The sequence below is a fragment of the Suricata suricatta genome, chromosome 11 (genome assembly GCF_006229205.1).
Source record: "Suricata suricatta isolate VVHF042 chromosome 11, meerkat_22Aug2017_6uvM2_HiC, whole genome shotgun sequence".
Lineage (NCBI taxonomy): Eukaryota > Metazoa > Chordata > Mammalia > Carnivora > Herpestidae > Suricata > Suricata suricatta.
The window spans coordinates 90195789-90221688 of record NC_043710.1 but is presented as its reverse complement, the minus strand read 5'-3'; the positions used below and the strand labels follow the sequence as shown (position 1 = coordinate 90221688).

The 25900-nt window shown below is 39.1% G+C and overlaps 2 protein-coding genes across 2 annotated transcripts; one reads left to right on the top strand and one right to left on the bottom strand.

Moving 5' to 3' along the window:
- Positions 1-16608: 16608 nt before the first annotated feature.
- Positions 16609-17553, top strand: LOC115307053 (olfactory receptor 4D5). Its single transcript, XM_029957702.1, has one exon. It carries the CDS (start codon positions 16609-16611, stop codon positions 17551-17553), a length of 945 nt encoding a protein of 314 aa, XP_029813562.1.
- A 2757-nt stretch (positions 17554-20310) lies between these two features.
- On the bottom strand, positions 20311-21268 carry LOC115272664 (olfactory receptor 6T1). The gene is given in 2 exon segments (XM_029915670.1): positions 20311-20629; positions 20631-21268. Coding segments are annotated over 2 exon segments (957 nt in total).
- Between the last annotated feature and the right edge of the window lie 4632 nt (positions 21269-25900).

Here is a 25900-nt window from a genome sequence, read left to right as displayed (position 1 = left end):
TTTTGTTGGTTTATTCCTGCATTTTCTATTCTTTTCTATTGATTGATGTGTCTATTTTGTGTCAGTACCACACTATGTTGATGATGACAGCTTTGTAACAAAACTTGAAGTTCCTAATTGTCATGCCTCCAGCTTTGCTTTTCTTTCTCAAAGATTGCTTTGGCTAGTTGGAGTCTTTTGTGGTTCCATACAAATTTTAGGATTCTTTGTTCTAGATCTGTGAAAAATTTTGTTAGTATTATGATAAGGATTGCATTAAATGTGTAGATTGCTTTGGGCAGTATAACATTTCAACAATATTTGTTCTTCCAATCTATAAGTAAGTAATGTCTTTATGTCATCTTCAAGTTTGTTCATCAGTGTTTTATAGTTTTCAGAGTACAGATCTTCTACCTCTTTGGTTAGGTTTATTCCTAAGTATCTTATTACTTTGGGTGCAAGTGTAAACAGGATTACTTCCTTAATTTCTCCTTATACTCTTTCATTATTGATGTATAGAAATGCAACAGATTGCTGCACGTTTATTTTGTATCTTGCAACTTTATAAGATATGGAAGCAGCCCAAGTGTCCATTAACTGATGAGTGGATAAAGAAGATATATGTATATATACAATGGAATATTATTCAACCATTAAAAAGAATGAAATTTTGACATTTGCAACGCCATGGATAGAGCTAGAAAGTATAATGCTAAGCCAAATAAGTTAGTCAGAGAAAGACAATAACATATGATTTCATTCATATGTGGAATTTATGAAACAAAACACATAAGAAAAGGGGGGGAAATTAAGAAAGAGAGACAAATCAAGAAATAGATTCTTAATTATAAAGAACAAACTGATGGTTACCAGAGGGGCGGTGGGTCGGCATATAGGTTAAATAGGTGATGTGGATTAAAGAGGGCATCTGCTGTGATGAGCAGTGAGTGATGTATGGAAGTGCTGAATCACTATACTGGGTACCTGAAACTAACATAATACCATATGTTAACTAACTGGAATTAAAATAAAAACTTGAAAAATAAAAAAAGTAACAGTGATAGAAAAATTGGTATAAATACAAAAATAGTAAATATATAAGAGGGGAAACTAGCTTAATGAGATATCAAAACATACTCTAAGCTTTTGTATTTAGGAAGTGTGATACTGACTTGAATAGATAATAAGACTAGTGAAATAGAGTTGAAATTTTAGAAATAGATCAAAGTACATACAAAGGTTAATATATGATAAAGATAGAACCTCAAATAATTAGGGCGAATTTGGAATTTTTAATACATAGTGTTGGAACAACTAGTTATGTATTTGGAAAAACATAAAATTAGACTTAAAAATTAGACTTCATATCATTCATAAGGATAACCAAACGTAAGAAAAATGTACAAGATAAAAAGAGGTGATTTTTCTTTAAGATGGATTTATGGGATATTTTTTAACTATAAGTCAAAATTTACACGCAACAGAAGAATAGATTGACATATTTCATTCAATGAAAGTAAATACATTTTTGCACTAGAAAACATCATAAACAAAATAAAATATTTGCAATATACAGTACAGAAAAAGTGATAATCTCCCACATATATAAAGAATTCTTAAAATTTGAAAAAAAAGTTAAAACATAGAAAAAAGTGGGAAAATATATGAAAAAAATTTCACAAAGATATGCCAAAATAGTTCCTGAGGTTTAGTCTTACTAGTGATAGAGGAAATGAAAATTAAAACCATAATTAAATATAACTTTTCACATATCATTATGTTAAATTATTTTCCCAAACTAGATGCAACCCTAGTAAACATTTTTGGTGAGTTTTATAAAAAGCAGGGGTTCCTGGGTGGCTCAATTGGTTAAGCAGGCAACTTCAGCTCAGGTCATGACCTCGCAGTTGGTGGGTTCGAGCCCTTCATTGGGCTCTATGATGACAGATCAGGGCCTGGAGCCTGCCTTGGATTCTGTGTCTCCTTCTCTCTCTGCCCGTCCCCTGCTCATGCTCTATCTCTCTGTCTCTCAAAAATAAATAAACATTTTTAAAAAACATCAAATACAGAAAAACCATATTCTCTCCTTAAAAAAAAGAAGCATCAAAAAATAATTTTCTAAGGCGCCTGGGTGACTCAGTTGGTTAAACATCTGACTTCAGCTCATGGCTTGTGAGTTTGAGCCCCATGTCCGGCTCTGTGCTGACAGCTCAGAGCCTGGAGTCTGCTTTAGATTCTGTGTCCTTCTCTATTTGCCCCTACCCTTCTTGCGCGCTCTCTCTCTCTCTCTCTCTCTCTAATAAATAAATAAGCATTACAAAGAAAACCAGAATCCAGGAAAACTTGAGATGGTCCCCAATTCATTAGGTGTTATCTGGATATCAAGACCTACCAAGGCAGCATGAAATGTAAAGCTTAAAGACTAATTTCACCACTGGATACAGATGTAAAAATCCTAACAGTAATACTAACAAACAGAAACTACAGCACTAACAAACAGAAACAACAGCACATTACAGTTTCATCCAGAAATTTTAGAATCTATTTATACTAAAAAATGTACATAAGTTTATTTCATGTAAACTGATTCAATTACAAATATTGATAACCTCAATAAAGTAACCACCAAAAAATTTCAAAATATTTACTAATCTAGTAATAAAGTGATCTTCCCTCACAAGAAAAAATAAAAACCATAGGTATTAAAATAAGAGAAAAAGACAAAGATTTTTGCTCTCACTGTTATCTAATATTTTTCTGGATTTATCACTATATTTAAATCAGTGAAATATACATAAGAGTATTATTTAAAAAACAAGTAAAGCTAGGATATACTGGTATGAGAATTGAAAAGACCCTTCAATGAAATCAAATCAAATGTTGAAAGAAATCTTGATACATATAGAAAAACTTAGTGTATGACAAAAAAGATATCACACACCAATAGCAAAGGTATAAGTTACATAAAAAATAGAGTTTGGAAATTTAGCTTCTTAGAAAAATATTAGCACTTCACTTAAGAAACTTCCAGACTCTTTCTAGATTTAAATCGAAAATATAAAGGAACAAAACTGAATAAAATATAGGTAATCTAGGATTCATATTGAACGGGGAAAGTCCTTTCTAAACATAAGAGAAGAAACTGAAATAACATTTAAAACACAAAAAAGTGGGGGCACCTGGGTGGCCCAGTCAATTAAACATGGTTCATAAGATGGAGCCTTGCCGACGGCACAGCTTGCTTGGAATTCTCTCTTCTTCTCTCTCTGACCCTCCCCTACTTGCAGGTGCTCTCTTTCTCTCTCTCTCTCTCAAAATAAATAAATGAATATTTTTTAAAAAGTTAAAAAAAACGTGGTCTTGACCATTGAATAGTCAAGAACATAATAGTTTATATAAATAATAAATACACATACTAACATATATTGGAAAGCATACATAGTTATTCACATATAAACACCCATGCATATGGATATGTAAATGTGTGCTTATTTATATGTAAATATAGCTTCTCTTCTTAAAATAGCACAAAAATAAGAAAAAGTATACAAAAACAAAATCTGGGCAAGGAACAGAAAAGGCACTGATATGAATATGAAAGTTTTGGAAGAATTTTGAAATGACAAAAAATACTATTCTTAATCATAATTTTAAAATATATTAAAGTTATATTCTTAGAATTTGTATTGAATATGTGTAAAAATCGATAATATCTCTCAGTGACAAGAATGTGATGAGACTGGATAACTGAATTGAAATAAATTTTCTGGAAATCAGTATACAAGAAGCTTCCAGTAGACTTTGCATATCTCTGAAGGATATGTTCTAAGGTGTTAACACCTTTGAGGATTTTGTGCCATGTATAATTTTCCTTATTACTATGCATAAATATTATCAAACAAACAAATGATCTTTCAAATCTTTAAGAAGAATAATTGTGCAAAAACTAGCTAGTAGAGTATAATAAAGTCTGACTGAGGTATAGGTTCAGTGAACTTTGTCATTGGTTTCTTTATTTTTTTTTTTGCATTTAAATCTTTGATCTGTATAGTAACTTGGCATGGCTGTAAAATAGGATGCAAGAGAAAGGTGGGAAAAAGAATTTTGCAGACAAGTAATTACCAATTTAATCTCTGCATTCATTATGGGGCTGTGATGTGATATAGAAACATCTCCAAACTAGAGGGAGAGCCAGTTAATTTATCCTACAGGGATGGTTTACTTCAGTCATTGCCCTTCCCATGGTCTGGTCCTTTATGTGTTCCCCCGTGACTTTTGGCTTGGGAGTCCAATGCCTGGTATTTACCTCTTGCTCTTGTCAATAATCCCTTTGCACTAAAACTAGCAACTTCCATTCCCCAAAGCCCTCACATAGACCTGACGGATTCTTGGCAGTATTAAATATTTTGACCTGAATTTATATATCGAGGATTGGAATATCTTAAGTGTGAAGCTCCAGGTAAGTGAACCATGGCTGTTTCATATATTTCTTGGGCTTCTCCTCATTCATTCAGGATATGCAAGCCTGAAATTATTCATTGGAGAAACATGGCACAGAACTTCGTCATTGAGAACTTAGCAAGTCGTTTTCTCTTTCTGGCCCTCAAGTCTAACTGAATGACCTTGTATTAAAGTCTAAGACCATTTTTCTTGCTATGGTCTCTCCACTTTTAGGAGGAGGAATAAGATTTATGATTAGACTAAGGAGTTCCTTTTTTTTTAAGTTTATTGATTTTGAGAGAGAGAGAGCATGAGCTGGGGAGAGTCAGAGAGAGTGGGAGGGAGAGAGAGAGAATCCCCCAATAGGCTCCACACTGTGAGCACGGAGTTGGATGCAGGGCTGGAACCCATGAACCCTGGGATCATGACCTGAGCCGAGCTGTAATCAGGTGCTTAACTGACTGAGCCATCCAGGTGCCTCTAAGTCGTTCCGTTTTAATCAGCAACATATGTTGACTTAAATAGAACAACTAAACAAAAAATTTAAGCATTCATGAGTCTCTTAGCCAGGGAAAATTCACAAACTTTAAATTATTACTTAACTTGAATATTCCAGGACATCTGGGTGGCTCAGCTGGTTAATCATCAGACTCTTGATTTAGGCTCTGGTCATGATCTCACAGTTTGTGGGTTTGAGCCCCACCTCAGGCTCTGTGCTGGCTGCCTGGAGCCTGCTTGTGATCCTTTCTCTTCCTCCCTCTGTGCTTCTCCCCTGTGTGCGCTCTCTCTCTCTCTCTCTCTCAAAATAAATAAACTAAAAAAAAAAACCAAAAAAACAAAAAAAGAATAAATCAAATACTCTAATGCCACGGCCGGGAAGTAATAGGGCCTAAGTTTGATTCCCTCATTCCCCTGCTCATAAACTATAAAACAGGAACTCTTTAACCTGACATTTACCTTTTCTAATATTATCTCTTACCACAATTTCTATTTTGAGCCAGACACTTTCATTTTACTCATTCCTTCCACTGTCACATCTTCACATATTTTCTCCATCTGTCCCTTTACCTCTGAAATGTAGCATTTCTGTTCTACCCTATTTCCGCCACTTCAAAATCCTTTCCGATGTTCAAGATATAGCTACCATTTATTTACATGCAAGATAGAGTATCTAGCAGTCTTCCACTATGCTTTGGGCTAAAAACTTTCTGCATGTTATCTGATTTCACACTTAACCCAACCCTACAGGGTAAGTGTATGATGCTCATTTTACACTCTAGAAAAGTACAGGGTAGGCCTCATTGCCCACATTATACAGATTAGACTCAGAACAAAAGAGACTTTTGCCTTGGTGTTCACAGTTAATGGGTGCCAAAGGCAGGGTCACTACAGATGGTGCTGGGTACCTGCTATCCCCTCCATGAAAGGTTGTTGGTATAGTGTGAGCAAATATTAAAGTTACTGAGCACCTGCGGAGATCCCAAAATGAATGAAACATACTCTTGCGCTTGAGGAGCCACAGGTCTTTGGTCCTCCAAGGAGAAATATCTTCCTCCCAATAGGGCTAGATCTATAATCTTTTAGAGACATTTATCAAAGTTTAAATGTATTCTTTGATTTAAAACATATTTTTAATTTTTAAACTAAATTCTACACAACACATGGGGCTCCAACTCACGACTCTGGGATCAAGAGTCACATGCTGTATCGACTGAGCCAGTTAGGTGCCCCCAATTTATTCTTAATTTATATCTTATTTTTAGTTCACCAAGTGGTTATTTTCTTGTCTTTCCATCTAAAATAATATACATAACTTATGCATTATAATAAACAACCAAAACGTTAGGTTTTAGTCGCTGGTGCTCCCTGCTTCAAACAAAACATTTTGGAAACAAAGCATTACTGAAATGGATGCAATAGAAAATTCACACATGTATGTATAGAGTTACACCTCACAATGTGTGAGGAAGAGAAGCCTACTGTGCCAGTTAAAAATCTGAAATCTGGGTGGCTCAGCTGGTTAAGCATCTGGCTTCGTCTCAGGTCATGATCCGGTGGTCTGTGATTTCGAGCCCTGTGTCGGGCTCTGTGCTGACAGCTCAGAGCCTGAAACCTGCTTCGGATTCTGTGTTTCCTTCTCTCCCTACTTCTCCCCTGCTTGCACTCTATCTCAAAAAATAAATAAACATTAGAAAATTAAAAAAATCTGAAATCTACATTGACATTCCTAGTTATAAGATCTATTACAGTGAGATCCCACAAAATCTAAGGAAAGGTCTCAGATATGATGAATTAGAGTAAAATCTTCTCCATCCTGTCCTATCTGTAATAGTAAATCTGCTTAAAATCAGACAGAGTTTGGGGGAAAAAATCTTACCTTATTTAGGATATTAGTCGTACCTTGTTTATGTAACTACCATACTTATGATGCCTCAGTGAGGCAAACTGAATATTTATTTATTTATTTATTTATTTATTTATTTATTTATTTTTACCATTTTCATTGTACTGACAAGAAAACTCAAGTTGAGATTTTCCCCAAGATCACATACGTATATTAGCAAGAAAGTAGAACTCAAAACCAGGCTCTCTGATAAAGTTTCCACAAGAATATAGGCTTTTGTCAGGCTCTTCACAGGCCTTGGATTCAGACTAGTACATCCTCTGTTGGTCCACGCAGAACATCTTCCCTACGTCTTCAAGATTTTGTGGCTGATCTAACAAAGTGCTTCATTTCAGGAACAAGATTTTTTGGAGTCATTGTTTACATTACAATTTCCTAAATAACTATTTGGTGTCTGGGAGAAATTAATAGGGAAATTGAAAGTAGAATCACTGTAACACTATTAGCCTTGAAAATGACCTGAAAGTCATTTTGAGGTCAAAATGGGGCTTTTTTCCTTTTTGTTTGTTTGTTTCTCTCTCTGTCTCTCCTTTCCTTCCTTCCTTCCTTCCTTCCTTCCTTCCTTCCTTCCTTCCTTCCTTCCTTCCTTCCTTTCTTTCTTTCTTTCTCTTTTTAGAGACAGAAAGCAAGTAACTGAGAGGTAGAGGGAGAGAGTGAATCTTAAGCAGATTCCATGCTCAGTGCAGAACAAGTCTGAGTTCATGACCTGAGCCAAAAGGTCATGACCTGAATCAAAAGGTTATTATTTTAGATGCTTAACCCACTGGGCCACTCAGGCACCTCATCTTTCTTTGTTTTAAAAGTGCTGTTCAGAAGAACTTTCTGTGATGATAGAATCATTCTGTATCTGCATTGTTCAGTATCAAAACCCCTAGCCACAGGGAGCTATTGAGAGTGCTTGAACTGTAACTAGTGCATCTTAAAGGCTGATCTTTCAATTTAATTTTAATTCATTTAATTTTAAATTGTCACATGTGGCCAAGGGCTACTGTATTAGGCAGCACATATTTAGATTATCCTCAGTGGAGCTGAACTGCTTCAGAAAGGTGGGGATTTGAGTAAATAGTAAAAGGCCTCCCAACAAATTTGTTTTTTTTCACTAATCTGTAAATATACTCTCCAACAATGAGAAACTTGACAGTTTACTATAGCCATTCACTTACTTAATTGTTCGCTTCTTGTATACATATAGAGTGAAACCAGAATTGTTATCTTAGAGCTCCAGGGAAAACTAGTTATAACCCGAAGTAAAATGCCTTTGTATAGTTCAGTCTTACTGACTGAACTCATTTCCAGAATTACTTAGGTCAGTTCCTTTTGCCCTCACCCTCCTCAGTGAGGCTGGTTCACACATTAGTAAGACAATTAGATAGTTTTGTAACATTGTGCATTTCATCCTGGGATCTCCTGACCTCTTAAATGACTTTTTTTGAATGTTAATTTATATTGAGAGACTACAAACAGGAGAGGGGGGGTGGGGGGCAGGGGATGGGAGGGGGGGGCGGGGGTTGGTTTGCAGAGGATCTGAAGTGGGCTCCTTGCCGACTGCAGGGAGCCTGATGTTTGGGGCTTGAACTCCTGAACTGTGAGATCAGGACCTGAGCCAAAGTCGGCTCAACCAGGTGCCCCTATCCTAAGTGATTTTTAAAAATATTTGCATACATTAAAAATTGTTCACATACATGAAGGTCCATTTTTTTGTAATGTGAAGGTCTATGGGTTTTAACAAATGCAGAGTGTCTTGTATCCATCCTTTTGGCACCAAACAGCGGTTTCACTGCCTTAAATATCCTCTTGTGCTTTACCTGCTCAACATTCCTTTTTAAAAAATATTTTTTAAATGTTTTTTATTTATTTTTGAGAGACAGAGAGAGACAGTGCAAGCAAGGGAGGGCCGAGAGAGAGGAGGCAGAATCTGAAGCAGGCTCCAGGCTCTGAGCTGTCAGCACAGAGCCCGATGTGGGGCTCGAACCTACTAACCCTGAGATCATGACCTGAGCTAAGCCAGGACACTCAATGACCGAGCCACCCAGGTGCCCCCCTGCTCAACATTCTTTTTCCATAAATACGATAACCACTGAGCATTTTATCATTTCTATATATATATTTACCTTTTCCAGAATATCATATAGTTGGAATCCTATACTCTGGCTTTTTAAGACTAGCTTTTATTACTTAATAATATGCATGTAAGATTCATCCATGTTTTTTTAATTTAATTTAATTTTTTTTTATTTTAATTTTGTGGTTTGACAGCTCATTTAGTTTTATCACTGAATAATAATCCATCATTCACATGTACCCCAGTGTGTTTATCTATTCATCTATAGAAGGACATCTCGTTTGGTTCCAGATTTTGGTGCTGATGACTACATCTGCTATAGACATTTATGTGAAGTTTTTTGTGTGGACGTGGAAGGTTTTTTAATCCGTTGGATAAATACCTAAGAGTGTGACCCTTGAGTTGAACAGCAGGACAATGTTTGGCTTGGGAAGAAAATGCCAAATGGACTTCCAAAGTAGATGTGTCCTTTTGCATTCCCCCCAGAACCAAAGAGAGTGCCTGTTGCTGCGCTTCATAACTGGAAATTGACATTGTCGGCTTTCGGAAAAAAAATTGTTGTCATTTTCATAGGCGTGTAGGTGTATTTTTTTGGTTGTTTTAGTTTGAACTTTCCTAATGATAAATGATGTTTAGCATTTAGATATACTTATCTTCCATCTGTATATCTTCCCTGGTGAGACATCGGTTCAGATCTTTTACTCATGTACATTTGCTTTCTTGCTGTTGAGGTGGGAGGTCTTTGTATATTTTGGGTTCGAGTGTTTTTCCATACATGTTTTGCAAATATTTTATCCCAGTTGGAGCTTATCTTTTGATTTTCTTCAGTGTCTTCTGCAAGTCAGAAGCCTTAAATAGAAAATTTAAAAAAATTTTTTAGTGTTTATTTATTTATTTATTTTGAGAAAGAAAGAGACAGTGCATGAGCGGGGGAGGGGCAGAAAGAGAGGGAGAGAATATCCCAAGCAGGCTCCATACTGTCAGTGCCTAGCCCGATGGCGGGCTCAATCTCACAAACCTTGAGATGACCTGAGCCAAAATCAAAAGTCAGATGCTTAACCAACTGAGACACCCAGGTGCCCCAGAAATCTTTAATATTAAGAAAGTTTGTAATTTTTTTTCTTTTCTGGATTATGCTTTTGCTGTTGCACATAAAACCAAACCCCAAATTATATAAATTTTCTCCTATTTTTTTGTAGAATATTATAGCTTTAATTTTACATTTAGGTCATGTTCCAGCACATTTATGGAAGAGACAATCTTTTCCCCATTGAATTTCCTTTGGTTCTTTGGTAAATATCAATTGTCCATATTTGTGTGTGTGTGTGTGTGTGTGTGTGTGTGTGTGTGTGTATCTGGACAGTCTATTATATTCTATTGGTCTATGTTTCTATTTTTTTAATGTTTTTTATTTATTTTTGAGAGAGAGAGAGACAGCATGAGCAGGGGACGGTCAGAGAGAGAGAGGGAAACATAGAATATGAAGACAGGCTCCAGGCTCTGAGTTAGCTGTCAGCACAGAGCCTGATGCGGTGCTTGAACCCACGAACCATGAGATCATGACCTTAACCGATTAAGCCGCCCAGGAGCCCCTATTTTTCTCTATTTATATCATGCTGTTTTGATTATGGTAACTCTATAGTAAGTATTGAGATCACTTGGTGTGAGTCACCTAATATTGTTTTTCTTCAATATTGTGTTGGCTATTTTGGCTTTTTGCTTTTCATGTAAGTTTTAGAATCAGCTTGTTGATATCTACAGAATAGCTTGCTGGGATGTTGATTGAGATTTTGTTACATTTATAGGTCAGTATGAGGTGGGGTTGCTGAGTGAACAGTCAATAAAGAATGTTCCTGAGGACATTTTTGGTGCAAAAAGATGTTTTGATTAAACTACAGGGACAGGACCCCTGGGCAGAAAGAGCTGCACTGTGATTGATTATATACTTTTAAATTGGGAGGTGGTAGAGATAGAAGAAGTTTCTAAAGAGATTTTCCTTTGTTAAAGAAGATTTACAGGATCCTGGAGGTCAGGCCCTCCAGGCAGCTAGTGAGTGCCTTCAGAAATATCCACACTCTGCCTCAGGTATTTATGAATGGACTGCAAGGTGTAAGGACATTTAAATTTATCTACATCTTTTTTGCTTTTGTTCTCCTGATCAATAGTATTCTCATTTCCTCCTTCCCTGAGTGAATTGAATTTTGTACCCCTCCCAACATAGTTAAAGTTCTAACCCCTAGTGTCTCAAAATGGATTTTAAGACAGCTCCTTTACAGACATGATCAAGCTAAAATGAGGTCCTTAGAATTGGTGTTAATGCAATGTGACTGGTGTTCTTACAAAAGGGAAAATTTGAAGACCCTCACACGGAGAAGGGCATGTGAAGATGAAGACACAGATATGGGTGATGCTTCTACAAGCTAAGGAATGCCAAACATTGCCAGCAAACCACCAGAGGTGAGGTGAGAAGCAAGAAACAGATTCACTTGCGGCTCCCAGAAAGAATCAATCCTGACAATCCTGTGATTGTGAACCTTTACCCTCCCGAACTGAGACAATACATGTTTGCTGCTAGATCACTTGCTTTATTATGGCAGCCCTAGCAAATGAATGCACTCCTGTCCCTATGACTTTGCTGTCATTCCTTTCACTTACTCATAACTTATTTGTTTATTTATACATAACCCAACGTATTGTTATTTTTCTTTTAAGAAGAAGAAAAAATTTTTAAATTATTTTATCTTCATTTATTCTTTCTCTGACATTCTCCCTTTCTTTATGTCTGTGAGGAATAAGCCCTCTGGCTCAGACAAAGGAGGGCCACAGAGACTTGGAACGCAGTGAAGTGAGGCTTTAATTAAGGTTATGGCACAAGCAGGTGTCTGATGGACAGACACACTCAATACAGTTACAGCAGACAATTTATCTCCTAGCATGCAAGTCCCTCCCCTTGATTCCTCATTGGCTGAGTGCTACAGATGTAACAGCTTTACCTGGAAGTCACGTATGCCCATGTAAGGCAAAAAGTATTCTGATTGGAACAAATGTTCATTTCCTGAGGTGATGCAAGGACTTTCAGTCCCTCCTTTGTTCTTTGGTGCATGTCTATTGCAAAGTCTATGAAAATAAGCCTGAGAAACAGAGAAGGGAAGAAGAATCAGGAAGTGAAGTGTCCAAGGGCTTGGGACTCCATTGTGGGGGGGGAGTTCATATTTATTTCCAACTAGACAACACAGCTTTTATTTAGCATTCTTTTTTAAAAATTAATTTTTAAATGTTTATTTTTGAGAGGGAGTGTGTGAAAACATGCACATGCAGAAGAGGGACAGAAGAGGGGCAGAGAGAAGCAGACAGAGGTTCCAAACGGGCTCCACACTGACAACAGAGGGCCCTATGTGGGATAGCAGAGTCCAATGTAGGGCTTGAACTCAGGAACAGCAAGATCATGACCTGAGCTGAAGTTGGAAGCTTAACAGACTGAACCACCCAGGCACCCTTGGTATTTCTGACAATGAATCATCTCCCTTACTTCTCACAATGTAATCCAAGTTTCTGATCTATATCATTTTCTTTCTTTCTAAATAACTTCATTTTAACATTTCTTGCAGGGCAATTCTGCTAGTGATGAATTATTTCAGATGTTATTTGCCTGAGAAAGTCTTTATTTCTCTTTAATCCTTGAAGGATAATTTTGCTGGAATTAGATTTCTGGGCTTTTTTTTTTTTTGTACGTTTATTTATTTGAGAGAGACAGACACAGCATAAGTGGGGGTGGGGCAGAGACAGAATTCTAAGCACAGAGAGAGAATCTTAAGCTGATGACACAGAGCCAGATGTGGGGCTCGAAGTCAGGAACTGTGAGATCATGACCCGAGCTAACCGACTGAGCTACCCAAGCACCCCTGGGCTAGTGTTCTTTTTCTCTCTTTCAACACTTTAAATGTATCAACCCACTTATTTCCTGTTTTCTTGGTTACTGACAAGACTTGCTCTGTACTTCTTTTGTTCCTCTATTGTTGACAATTTTTTTCCTCTAGATTCTTTCGAGATTTTTCTCCTTGTCTTTGATTTTCTGTTGTTGAATATGATATACCTAGGTGTATATTATATATATTTATTTATTTTTGGTATTCTGTTTGGTGTGCTTTGGCCTCCCTGGATCTGTGGTTTCATGTATATTATTATTTTCAGAACATTCTCAGCCATTATTATTTCAGGTAGTTCTTTTACTTCCTTCTGTTGTCCCTTCTGGTCTTCCAATTATGTTATGTTGCCCCTTTTAAAACTATTCCAGGGATACCTGGGTGGCTCAGTTCATTAAGCTTAAGACTCTTGGTCTTGGTTCAGGTCATGATCTCGTGATTTTGTGAGTTCAAACCCCATGTTGGGCTCTGCATTCACAGCATGGAGCCTGCTTGGAATTTCCTCTCTCCCTCTCTCTCTGCCCTTCCTTTATTCCCACAGTCTCTGTCTCTCTTAAAGTAAATAAATAAAAACTTAAAAAAGAAAAATGATCCCAGAGTTCTTGGATGCTCTGTTATGTTTTTCTTTTCCATTTTTATCCTTTGTATTTCAGTTTGGGAATTTAAGCTTACTTATTCTTTCCTTGGCTGTGTCCAGCCTACCGATGAACCCATCAAAGGCATTCTTTATTTCTGTTACAGTGTTTTGGGCTTCTAGTATTTCATTTTTATACTTTTATAAAATTTCCATCACTCTTGTTACATTATCAGTATGCTCTTGCAAGTTGCTCACTTTCTCAGTGGGAGCCCTCAACATAGTAATCAAAACTGTCTCAACTTCCTTGCTTGATAATTCTAATATCTGTGTGATATAGGAGTTTAATTCCCTTGTTTAATTTGTCTCTTCGGACTGTGTTTTTGTTTGCTGTTTAGCATGACTTTTGAAGGTTTTGTTGAAAACCAAACATGAAGGAATATGAACTGTCAGGTCACAGGAATGGAAGTAAAGAAACTTTAGAGTTAGAATTTATGTGAACCTGGCTGGAATTGGCTGTAGTTGGAGAAGGCAGAGGGTTCAAGTTTACTCTGCCATCTTTTGCATTGCCTTTAGGCATCCTTTTTTTTTTTTTAATTTTTTTTAATGCTTTTTATTTATTTTTGAGAGACAGAGAGAGCCAGCTGGAGCAGGGGAGGGTCGGAGAGAGAGGGAGACACAGAATCTGTCAGCACAGAGCCCGACGCAGTGCTTGAACCCACGAACCATGAGATCTGACCTGAGCCGAAGCCGGAGGCTTAACTGACTGAGCCACCCAGGTGCCCCTAGGCATCCTTAAGTACTTGTTCTTAGAGGGAGTCTGTGTCTTGTGGCTGTTTCAGCTGTAACCCACTGTTAACACATTGGAGCCCCGCCTGTGTGGAGATAAGGTCCATGAAGGAGGGAAGCCTTCTACAATCTTGTGACTAAACTTCAGTCTTGTTTTTTAAAATTTTTTAAATGTTTTTTATTTATTTTTGATACAGAGAGAGACAGAGCATGAATGGGGGAGGGTCAGAGAGAGAGGGAAACACAGAATCTGAAGCCGGCTCCCAGCTCTGAGCTGTCAGCACAGAGCCCAATGCCAGGCTCGAACCCACAAACATGAGATCATGACCTGAGCCGAAGTCGGAGGCTCAGCCAACTGAGCCACCCAGGTGCCCCTAAACTTCAGTCTTTAGGCAGCCTGTGTCCCTCCCCCTTAGGGGATACAACAAGGCTATAGGGCACTGAGGTAAGAGAAATGTCCTTCTCCCAGGTGGGATATGCTTTAGCAAAGCTTTTCATCCTAGAGAATAGCTATTTTTTAATTTTTTTATGGGGAGTTATCTGAGCCAGTTTCACTCTTGTTACTTTGCCTCGCACTCTTCCAGTGGGAGGAGAGTATCTTTCTTAATTCTTCACGGTGGAGATCGAACCCTGGAAAGTGTAAGTTTCTCTAAGACTGCAGCTCCCAGGAGTTTCCCCACTGTCATGATGGTCTGCACAGCCTCCAGCAGTTTGTCAAAATTGCTACTTAAGTGCTCCACTCTGGGGATGACTCCAGTGGTTCTGCACCCAGTAAGCAGATCTCCACTATGACTCCCTCTTGCTTCCCTTGTCTCTCCAGGTTTTGAGGTAGCATTTTGTGCTGTGGCCTCCATTCTCTGATGACTCCAAGAAAGTCATTGCCTTTCATTTTGTTTAATTTTTCTTGTTTCAAGGATGAAAGTCTTGACTTCCAAGTTCTTCACACTGGAAACTAGAAAGCCCAGTGTTGTGTATTTGAAACATTTTCTTAAAGTGAAGATGAAGTAGGCACACCTGGGCAGCTCTGTCGGTTAAGCATCCCACTTTTGTGGCATCACAGTTTGTGGGATGGAGCTCTACACTGGGTTCTGATCTGACAGCATGGAACCTGCTTGGGATTCTCTACCCCTCTTTCTGTCTCTCTCCGTTCCTTCCCTGCTCCCTCTCTCTCAAAATAAATAAATAAAGTTAAAAAAAATTAAAGTGAAGATGAAATAAATAGAGATTAATAAAGAAAATCATAAAAGTATGGGGTAAGCATGGCAAGTTCAAGGAACTTCAGGTAGCCTTGTATGTTATATCATAGTGTATGTGTGAGGAGGCTATGTATAAAATGATGAAACTGGAGGGGTGGACAGGTGTCAGCAGGTGAAGGTCCTATGCAAAATGTGTCATGTGTCTTATTTTTTAAGATTCTTCTGTGTTTAATGTAGTGCTTAGTAAACAGGAGATTCTTAATATATGCTTATCAAATAAAGAACAAAGGAAAATATAATAAAAAATCATAATTAAAAATAAGGGTGGAATGACATGTTCCATTTCCATTGAAGACTATGAAGACATTAACTCTAGAAGTCTTACAAATAGCTAGCTTTTAAAAATACTTAAATATATAAAACTCCCTTTTTATTTTTAAGGTTTTCAAATGTTGAGGCAGCTTTGCATTTAGATCATGATTTTTTACCTTCAGACAATATTTATGGCCTTCTCTTGCTTCTTCTCATATGAATAAGAAATTATTCTTTGGATTATGTCCCTTCAATGAACATTGACACACACACTTTTCAGGGGCAGTTCAATATTCTAGTTGCCCTTCCCTGAATTTCTCCAGGGACTATAATTTCTCTGGGTTTCCCAGAGCCACTGGACAGGAAGCTCCTTCTTCTACATGTTTTCTTGTCTAACTTTAGGAAGACAGTAGCTCATGACCATTATATGTCTAAATATTTGGCCTTTGGAAATTTTTCAGGTTTTCTAAATAAAGGCTACATATAGTTATGACTGCAGGAGACCTTGCAGGCATTTTGGCTAATTTACATCACGGATGAGGGAAGTGAGACAGGATTTTTGAAGATCGTTCCTGTTTAGACCACTAGCCTCTGTGAGAAGTAAGATATACTCCTAGGGTTGTAGTTTTTTCTCTGTGTATCTCTTCTCAAGTTTTGAGGGCTGATTATTTTTGATTTGTATGAACTATAAATAGTAAAAGTGTTACCTGAGTTTTATGTTCCTGCGTTTGATCATACCAGTATATGATGTTCCAATGCTTGGTTTCCTATAGAACTTCTTACAACAGTTGTTGTATAGTAAGTGAGATGGGGAGGAGGAGGGATTCCTCAGAGAGAGCAGAGGAAATTACGTCAGAGAAGCTGGTGGTTCCTGTGATGAATTCATGCATTTTCTTCAGCAGGTTCACTTACCAGGTTCTACCAAGCAGATGAATCCAGCAAATCATTCCCAAGTGACGGGCTTTGTCCTCCTGGGGCTCTCTCAGGTATGGGGGCTTCGGCTCCTCTTCTTTAGTGCCTTCTCTGTTGTGTATCTTCTGACTGTAACTGGAAATCTCCTCATCGTGGTCATAGTGACGTCTGACCCATGCCTCCACACGACCATGTACTTTCTCTTAGGCAACCTTTCTTTCCTAGACTTTTGCTACTCTTCCATCACAGCACCGAAGATGTTGGTTGACTTGCTCTCAGGCAACCCCACCATTTCCTTTGGCAGTTGCATGACTCAACTATTCTTCTTCCACTTCACTGGGGGCATCAAGATCTTCCTGTTGACTGTGATGGCATATGACCGCTATGTTGCCATCTCCCAGCCATTGCGCTACACACTTATTGTGAACCGGACAGTTTGTGGGCTCCTCATGGTAGCTTCCTGGGTGGGGGGCTTCATCCACTCCATTGTACAGGTTGGACTGACTATCCAACTGCCATTCTGTGGGCCTGACGAGCTGGACAACTTTTACTGTGATGTGCCTCAGCTGATCAAATTGGCCTGCGCAGATACCTTTGTCTTAGAGCTTCTGATGGTGTCTAACAATGGCCTGGTGACCCTGATGTGTTTTCTGGTGCTCCTGGGGTCCTACACAGCACTGCTAGTCATGCTCCGAGGCCACTCAAGGGAAGGCCGGAGCAAAGCCCTATCCACTTGTGCCTCTCATATTGCTGTCGTGACCTTAATTTTTGTGCCTTGTGTCTATATCTATGCGAGGCCATTTCAGACATTCCCTATGGACAAAGTGGTCTCTGTTCTGTACACAATGGTCACTCCCATGCTGAATCCTGCCATCTATACCTTAAGAAACAAGGAAGTGATCATGGCCATGAAGAAGCTGTGGAGGAAGAGGAAAGACCTTCTGGGTCCCCTGGAGCACTGACCCTCAGATTAGCAAAGGCAGAGACCTGAGAATCTGAGAGCTGGTTCAGTGTGGCAGCTCTCTCGAGAAGACCTACAAAGTAGCTAAGAATACTTGTCTACTCTATTACTTACTTGGTCTGCTGCTTGCTTCTGCGTTGTTCTCAACCTCAGTCAAGTTCTGATGACCTGAGCTTTTAACACAGGTAGAAAATGAAATGAGTATCCTAGAACTTTTCCCAAGTTCCTCCTAGAGAAAAAGTGTCAGCTGCTATGCAGTCATGTTTGGCTCAGATGGCGGTTGCTCATATGCTGATATTGGCCCTGCTGAGAAAGTTCCAGCTGAAGTACGCGTGGAGGTCATCCATCTGGTGTTTCTTTTCTGACATTTCTTCTTGGACACAAAATATATCTGAGGAGCTCAAAGCAATTCTTTTTTTTTTTTTTAAGTTTTTACTTATTTATTTGAAGAGAGAAAGCACACGAGCAGGGGAGGGGTCAGGAGAGAGAGGGAGAGATAGAATTCCACTGCCAATTATAAAGTCATAACTAGCACATCTGTCCTCAAGACCATGCAATAGCTTCCTACTTGATCCTCTAAAATCCACTTTGTTTCCCTCTAACCTGTTGTACCCAAAACAGCCAATTAATTGATTTTTAAAAACTTAAAAAAAACATCTTATTAATTTTTGAGAGACAGAGAGAGACAGTGTGATCTGGGGAGGGGCAGACACACACACACACACACACACACACACACACACACACACACACACAGAATCTGAAGCAGGCTTCAGGCTCTGAGCTGTCAGCACAGAGCCTCATGGGGGGCTCAAACCCATGAACCATAAGATCATAATCTGAGCCGAAGTCGGATGCCCAAGTGACTGAGCCACCCAGAAACCCCTAATTGATTTTTTAAAATATGATTTGATCACTTTCTTGCTTAAAATGCTTCAAAGTCTTTATATTGCCTTATGAAAGAAGAAAGATCCTCATAAACCTTATAGACAAGGTCCTATCTGAATGGACCTCAGTCCACCTCTCTTTTTCCAGTCCTCAAGTGCATTTGTTTCTCTTATTCTCTTGTCTGACTCTGGGTCCTTGCAAATACTACTCAATCTCTCTGGAATACTCCTCCTTTCCTTTCTGCCTGGATAATTGCTGCTCAGTCTGAGGCCTCAGTATAAAGCTCATTTCCTCAGAGGCATGTTCCCTGGTCTTTAATCCAGATTAATTTTCTTTATTAGTCTCTCTAGCAAAACTCAGCTCTTTTCTCAAAAGCATTTGTCACAAGTTGCAACTACATACTAATGTGTGTATTTAGGTTTTCTTTGTATGTTTTATGCCAGCCATCCTGACTCCACTATAAAGTCTATGAAAGTGAGGGCTTTGTCTATCTTGTTTACTACTACATACTCAAGGTCCAGTGTTGCAGATTTTGAGTCTGGAGTTCTCTCTTGTCCAGCAAGAAAGTGGATGCAGAATTGAATACGAGAGGAGACAAGAGCCCTGAGTAAGGGTCTTTGCTCCATATTTATTAGGATCAGAAGGCTTAGAAACATGATGAATGTGCAGAAAGAGACAATAAAACAGTGACCATTAACTCATTTGTGTTAGGGAAAGGGGGGTTTGAAGGTATGTGGTGTTAAGGATTAAGGTAAAGACAAATCAAAGTCCTGGCACTGAGGAGCTGTCTGTTCACTGCAGGCACAAGGCACCATGTCTGGGACCTTAACCTTTCTAGGGGCTAAGACAGATAGAGCATGCTACCTCAGGGTAGGCATTTTTCTCACTAATTAGCTCTGGGAGCTTTTGCCCTGTAGCAACTTTCTGCTCTATGCTTTGTTTTATGTGATGGTAAATCCTGGGCATTTTTGCCCTGCTATGGTGGCTTTCTACCTCTATCTGTTCTCAGACATTTTCATCCTGTGGAAGCTGCTTTCTGGTCTATGCTTTGTTCTAAGCTGTGCACTTTCACCCTGTGGCGTTAACCCATTGGTGCAAGCCCAGGGAATCCTTAAACTTATTCCCCACAGTCTAGCTCTACAGCCTAGATTCAAGAACAGCAACAGAGTGGCCTTGGGTGCAGCACTGGGGAGACATTTACTCTCAAGTTTGTGTACAGCCTGTCCCACGTGGGTGTATGTCTCTTTAAAATTTGTGTCCCAGATATCTTCCTTGGTTCTAGATATCACTCTAGTCCCATCCTTGCCTAGCTCAGTGCCTTAAACATACGGGGTATTTAATAATATTTCTTAAAGATGTGACTGAATGATTGTAATGATGTAATTTCCCAATGTTCAGGTTCTGATTAACCTTGTTTGTAATACTTAGCCTAGACAGAAGTCATCAGAAGGTTTCTTCTTACTCCTCTCTAAGCTCTAGATCTGAATCTCCATATTTTTAGCATCTTCAGATTGGCTTTGCATTACAGCATCCAGAAGCATTAATAAGTATGCTTGAACATACATACAGGAAGAAGAGGAGTGGCCTCCCCACATGAAGCCCACATGCTTACCTGCCCCAAGGGAAAGGTGTCCTAACCACATTTCTGAAATTTGGACAACTGAATCAGCCTTCTCTATGGGGAGGAGAGGGTATCAGGAAGACAGGAGGGAGGAAAATAAAGGTTCACTCCCTATTTCATGTTGTATAATTAAGGGGACTATATTTTAACTGTCTGAGATAAGTGCAGGGTGTTGTTTGAGTGATCTGAACTTGAAATACATTTTAAAAAATTGCCTACATTTTTAATCTTCTAATATAATATTTCCTTTTACTTGCGACCCTCATAGTTTCTCGCAGCCATGGTTCTGTCCCATGTCAGGGCATCTCTTAGGGCCTGCTTCACCTTATCATTGCGGAGACTGAAGATGAATGGGTTCAGGAGCGGTGTGATGATACAGCTCAGGACAGAAGCCCCTTTGTTGAGCAGCGGGGACTGAGCCTCTGAAATGCGAATGTAGAGAAAAATGGAGCTGCCATAGACAATGATGACCACTGTGAGGTGTGAGGCACAAGTGGAGAATGCTTTCTTTCTCTCTGCAGCTGTGGGGGCCTTGAAAACAGTGGCAAGAATGCAGGCATAGGAAACAGGTCAGTGCCAGCGAGCCCAGTAACACTGACGTGGAGGGCACAAAAGCCACAAGCTCCAGTAAGTGGGTGTCTCCACAAGAGAGCCTCAGCAAGGGCCAACTGTCACAGAAAAAGTGGTCAATACCAGTGGGGCCACAGAAAGGTAGGTTGGCCATGAGGATGGTGGGGCATAAGACCCAGAGGAATCCCGCTAGCCAAGAGGCCAGAACTAGATGGGAACAGACACGGCCATTCATCAGAATCTCATAGTGGAGAGGTCGACAGATAGCCAAGTAACGATCCAGAGACATGACAGCTAAGAGGAAGTCAGTGGTGCCCAGGAGGAAGTAGAGGTAAGACTGGATGATGCAGGTGGCAAATGAGATGGAGTGGTCCCCCGTGAGAATGACGGCAAGCATCTTGGGAACCACAACGGACACCAGCAACAGTTCCAGGAAGGACAGGTTCCTCAGGAAGAAGTACATCTGTGTGTGCAGGCATTGACTCATCCAGCTGAGCCCAATGATGAGCAGGTTGCCTGTGGCTGTGACAATGTAGGTCACCATCAACGCCAGGAACAGCAGAGACTGCAGGCTGTGGCTTCTGGGGAAACCCAAAAGGACAAACTCTGTCACATGAGTCCAGTTTTCAGGACTCATCTCCAGTCATCTGAAGGAGAAACGAAACAGAACCTTGTAACTGGATCTACAGCCACAGTCATCATTTAATCAATTAATAAAATAATTAGCACCTAGCTCTTGATTACATTCTGAGAATATTTTAATCTTTCTGCTTATGTGTGGTTACACAAAATTATGATAGCACATGGCACACTAATAATAACATGGATAATATGTATTGGGAAATTTTGGATGCAGTATCTCCTCTCATGGCAGCTTTTTAAAAAATGTTTTTTTATTTATTCTTGAGAGACAGAGAGAGACAGCATGAGCAGGGGAGGGTCAGAGACAAAGGGAGACACAGAATCTGAAGCAGGCTCCAGGCTCTGAACTGTCAGCACAGAGCCTGATGCAGGGCTCAAACCCACAAACCAAGAGATCATGACCTGAGCCGAAGCTGGAAGCTGGACGCTTAACCAACTGAGCCATTCAGGCGCCTCTCACAGTGGCTTTTAAAGATCGATATAATTGTTCTCATCTTACAGTTAAGGGAAGGAAAACTGAAGAAGTTTAGGGAAATTTTCTATGATCAAATAGGGACCACGTGGTAGAGGCAGAATTGCATACCAAGTTTCTCTGGCTCTAATGCACAGCCTGTTTCACTTAGGCTGGGAACCACCTGAGTAGGGTGAACTTAGAGGAATCCAGGAGAGGGAAGGGGTCAGAGAATAAACGCACTATGAACAAAATGTTATTGGGAGCAAGAATTCTGATGTTTGTGGTCCTTCTGTTTCCTGGCTTAATATAAAACAACAATAAACTTTAGAGATCTTAATCTTTCCTTAATCAGCCAGAGAGCCACAGGGTATAAAACCATGCAGAGCCCCAGTACTGACTCTGTGTGTGTGTGTGTGTGTGTGTGTGTGTGTGTGTTTACTAAAACTTCCTTCTATAGGTTATAGGCAATCCTTCTTCCTAGTTAACATTGACCACCACCCATCATCCTCAGCTCTCCAAACATGTTCATGGCCTAAGATGAGGAGAGGAAGGGGACCTTACCAAAGGAGGTGGTGTGTATTAACTTGCCTCTTCAACTTCTGCCTTAATTTGGAGGTAACTTCATCTTGTCCTTGGAGCTTTTGGCTCCTTGTCAAATTTATCCATTTTGAAGGGTTTGGTTTCACTAGAAATCTTGGTTCTAGGTTCGTTTCCTCACAACCAGTATCAAATACTCTGAACTTCACAACTCCTGCCAAGCAGTTCAGGAAAATGCTGAAAATGTTCTAAGACAGAAAGAATACAAGTTACCACCAAGTTACTTTATGTAATTGACAAGGAATGAAGCATTGGGAGTTTTGGCAAAGTTTAATCCAGGATCATCCATTAGTCTAGACTTCCAGCATTAAAGATGGGGAACATAAGTATTTTCTCTATTCTGTATGAAGCGGCCTTAAGAAAAATGATCAGCTGAGGCAGAGAATCTTGGTTCTGTGGCTGAAAGAGAGAGGCACTCAGGGCAAGTTCTGGTTATGTCAATAAGGAATAGTCCTGGCATTGGGTAGCTAGCTAATAATAAAGCTTTATTCTGCTGGCCTAGAGATTATATCTCCCAAATCAATGGAATATCTCAATAAAACCCAGTGTAGGATATTAGAGCACTATTTCAGGATGACATAGTCATTTCAGATAAAAAAAAATGGGCTAATTGTGGCTTTTTCTAAAGTATCAGGTGAATATTATGATTAAAAATAACAAAAGCCTAGAAATCAAATGTTTAATATTATTTTTTATCTAGTATTATAAACACATACACTGAAGTCTGTTATATAGCATTCCATTGACAGTTAACCTGCTGACACGTAATTGTGACTCAGCAAATGTTAGCTGTTGTTATTATTATGAGGCATTATTATATTGTGCTGTTCCAAATCAGTGCCCTTCTTCCCTATGGCAGTTTCAAGTTTCAAGTAAAAATAGCCATATTTACTGGTGCCAGGGTCTTACCTGTCAAGAAAGAAACTTTTCATTCATTTCATTGTTAACTCAGCGACTATGCAAGGTGAGCATTACTTAAGCATTGCTTCCATCCTACAGGCAAGGGAATTAGTTAGAAATTAAGGACCCATAACTACTGGACTGGAATTTTAGAAAGTCTGACTTAGGAGGCTTCATGTGTAACTGCTCAGCCATTGTATCTTAGGTGAGAGAGAGTTTGTGACTATGCATTTCCAATTGTTATCCTGCTTCATCTGTGGGCTAATGATAAGAAGTCTGGGTATAAAAATTTCTTAATGTAGTTTAAAGCTTTGGTCTTGAAAAAAATGAAAATATTGCTCAGAATGTGTGCTAGACTGAGCCTTATCTGAGAGGTTTTCATCCTGTCCTGCAGAACAGTGAAAGGTAGGTGTTTGGGCCCCAATCACTTCTACAGAGAATTGACTCCCTTACCTGAGTACATTGTAGACATTTGTCCTTCTTGTCTTTTCAAGTTCTATCACAGGATATTTTGGATCTATATTATGCTTGGTGCTTGTAGATCTAGAATCACACACAGATTCTTAGCTACTTTATCATTCCCAATATGTACTCCTTCATGGCAATACACATTGGGCTTATTATCCTAGATCTGATTGGAATCATCAAAGCCCTTCCATCTCCTTTCTGAAAGATAGGACCCAGGACTTACCATAAACCTATGCTTATGAGACCCTTTCTCAGTCTCTTCACCCACATGGACCATTTGGTCTTATAATTTCTCAGTTTCCATGATGGTATGTCCTCATGTCTGTTTAGTCCTCCAAGCTCCTTACCTTCCACCCAGTGCTCCTCTCATGCCTGCCTTCACCAAATCTTTCTCATGCTGCTGGAAATACATTTTCTTACTTTGTTTTTCTTTTCTCCCCTTTAGGTAAGACTTTGGCATCTTGAAGTTTGAATAATTTTTAAATTTTTATTTATTATTATTATTATTATTAAGAGAGAAAGAGCACACAGGTAGGAGAGGAGCAGAGGGAGAAGGAGAGGATTTTAAGCAGGCTCCATGTCCAGCACAGAGCCCAACATGGGGCTTGATTTCACAACTGTGAGATTATGACCTGAGCCAAAATCAAGAGTCAAATGATTAATCGACCAAGCCACAAAGGCACCCCTTGAATAAGTTTTATGCCTTGTTAATCAAGGGTGAATCTAGGTTTATTAAATTCTTTCCTAAGAGCATCGAGAACCTGCATCAGAATCATTTAGTTTGTCTATTAAACATTCTGACTTCTAGGCTCTACCTGTAAAAATGCAATAATTCTCTGGGGTTAGGGCCCAAGAATATAGATTTTTAACAATTTCTCTGGGTTATTCTTATTTACCTTAACGTTTAAGAAATACTGGATTTAGATGGAAAGAAAACAGAGGGAGTTGGGCAGTTTGAGTGTGATTAGGAAAAAGGGACTGCAGTATAAGAGAAGGCTAAGTTGTAGGTTGGATATGGAAGGGCCCACAAATGGGAGCCTAGTTTTCTAAACTAAAACCATCACCAACTTTGTAATGTGGTGGTAGAACTACCTTTACAGATGACCAAGAGAAGCAATCAGTCCACGCTTGTAACTCTCACAACATTCCACACGGCTGGCTCTGGCCCTGGTGTGCCCACGAATATGGCTGTGGGCCAGCTAAGTACTCCCCATACATAGAGATCAGATATAGCCTTGAAAACGTTGTGCCAAGTGTTCTACCAGATACTGGAGATACAAAGTTGCATAAATTGCTAAGGAGTCATAATCTTGTAGGGGTTAGATATATTGACTGCAAGTGGTAAGTTCCATTAGAAATCATGTCAGGCTGTGGTGAAAGTAAAATCAAAGTCATGTGGGGGCAGAGAAAAGAAAGGCACAACTTTTTTCGGGGTAACGTGGAATATTTAATGAGAGTAATAACATTTAACTGAGCAATTAAGGAGGAATTTTTGTGGGTCAAGAAAGGATAGCAGTCTTTCAAGGTTAAAGTAGCCCAAAGTATCAAACTTTTGAGCTTCTTAATAAGAAAATGAGATGATACAGATTACTCAACTTTTATTATCAAATTGCTGCTTATACTACTCTTTTAATTATTATGTAAGTATATTCCTCTTTAAAGATATAAAGACCAGAACACACTATTTGTTGGATGAAGAATGACTCAAACCTGAGGGGCTTAAAAGGCTCACAGGAGCATAAACTAAATTGACTCGAGACAGACAGATGAAATTTAATTTTTGTCTTTGGATCCTTCCCAGTTCTGCTAGTTGTGCCTTTGTATACCTATTACATGGATTTTTTTTTGCTTTTAGGTAATTGTTGAATAATCATTAATGTGTTAATTTAAAAAGAGATGCCACTATTTTGCCTATTTACTTCTTTTTTTAAATATTTATAGCTTATTGTCAAGTTGGTTTCCATATAGCATCCAGTGCTCTTCCCCCTCCATGACCATTACCCCCCTTTCCCTTTCCCCCTCCCCTTTCAGCCCTCAGTTTGTTTTCTGTATTCAAGAGTCTCATGATTTGCCTCCTTCCCTCTCCCTAACTCTTTTTCTCCCTTCCCGCTCCCCCATGGTCCTCTGTTAGGTTTTTCCTGTTAGACCTATGAGTGAAAACATATGGTATCTGTCCTTCTCCGCCTGACTTACTTTTTAATAGAAATA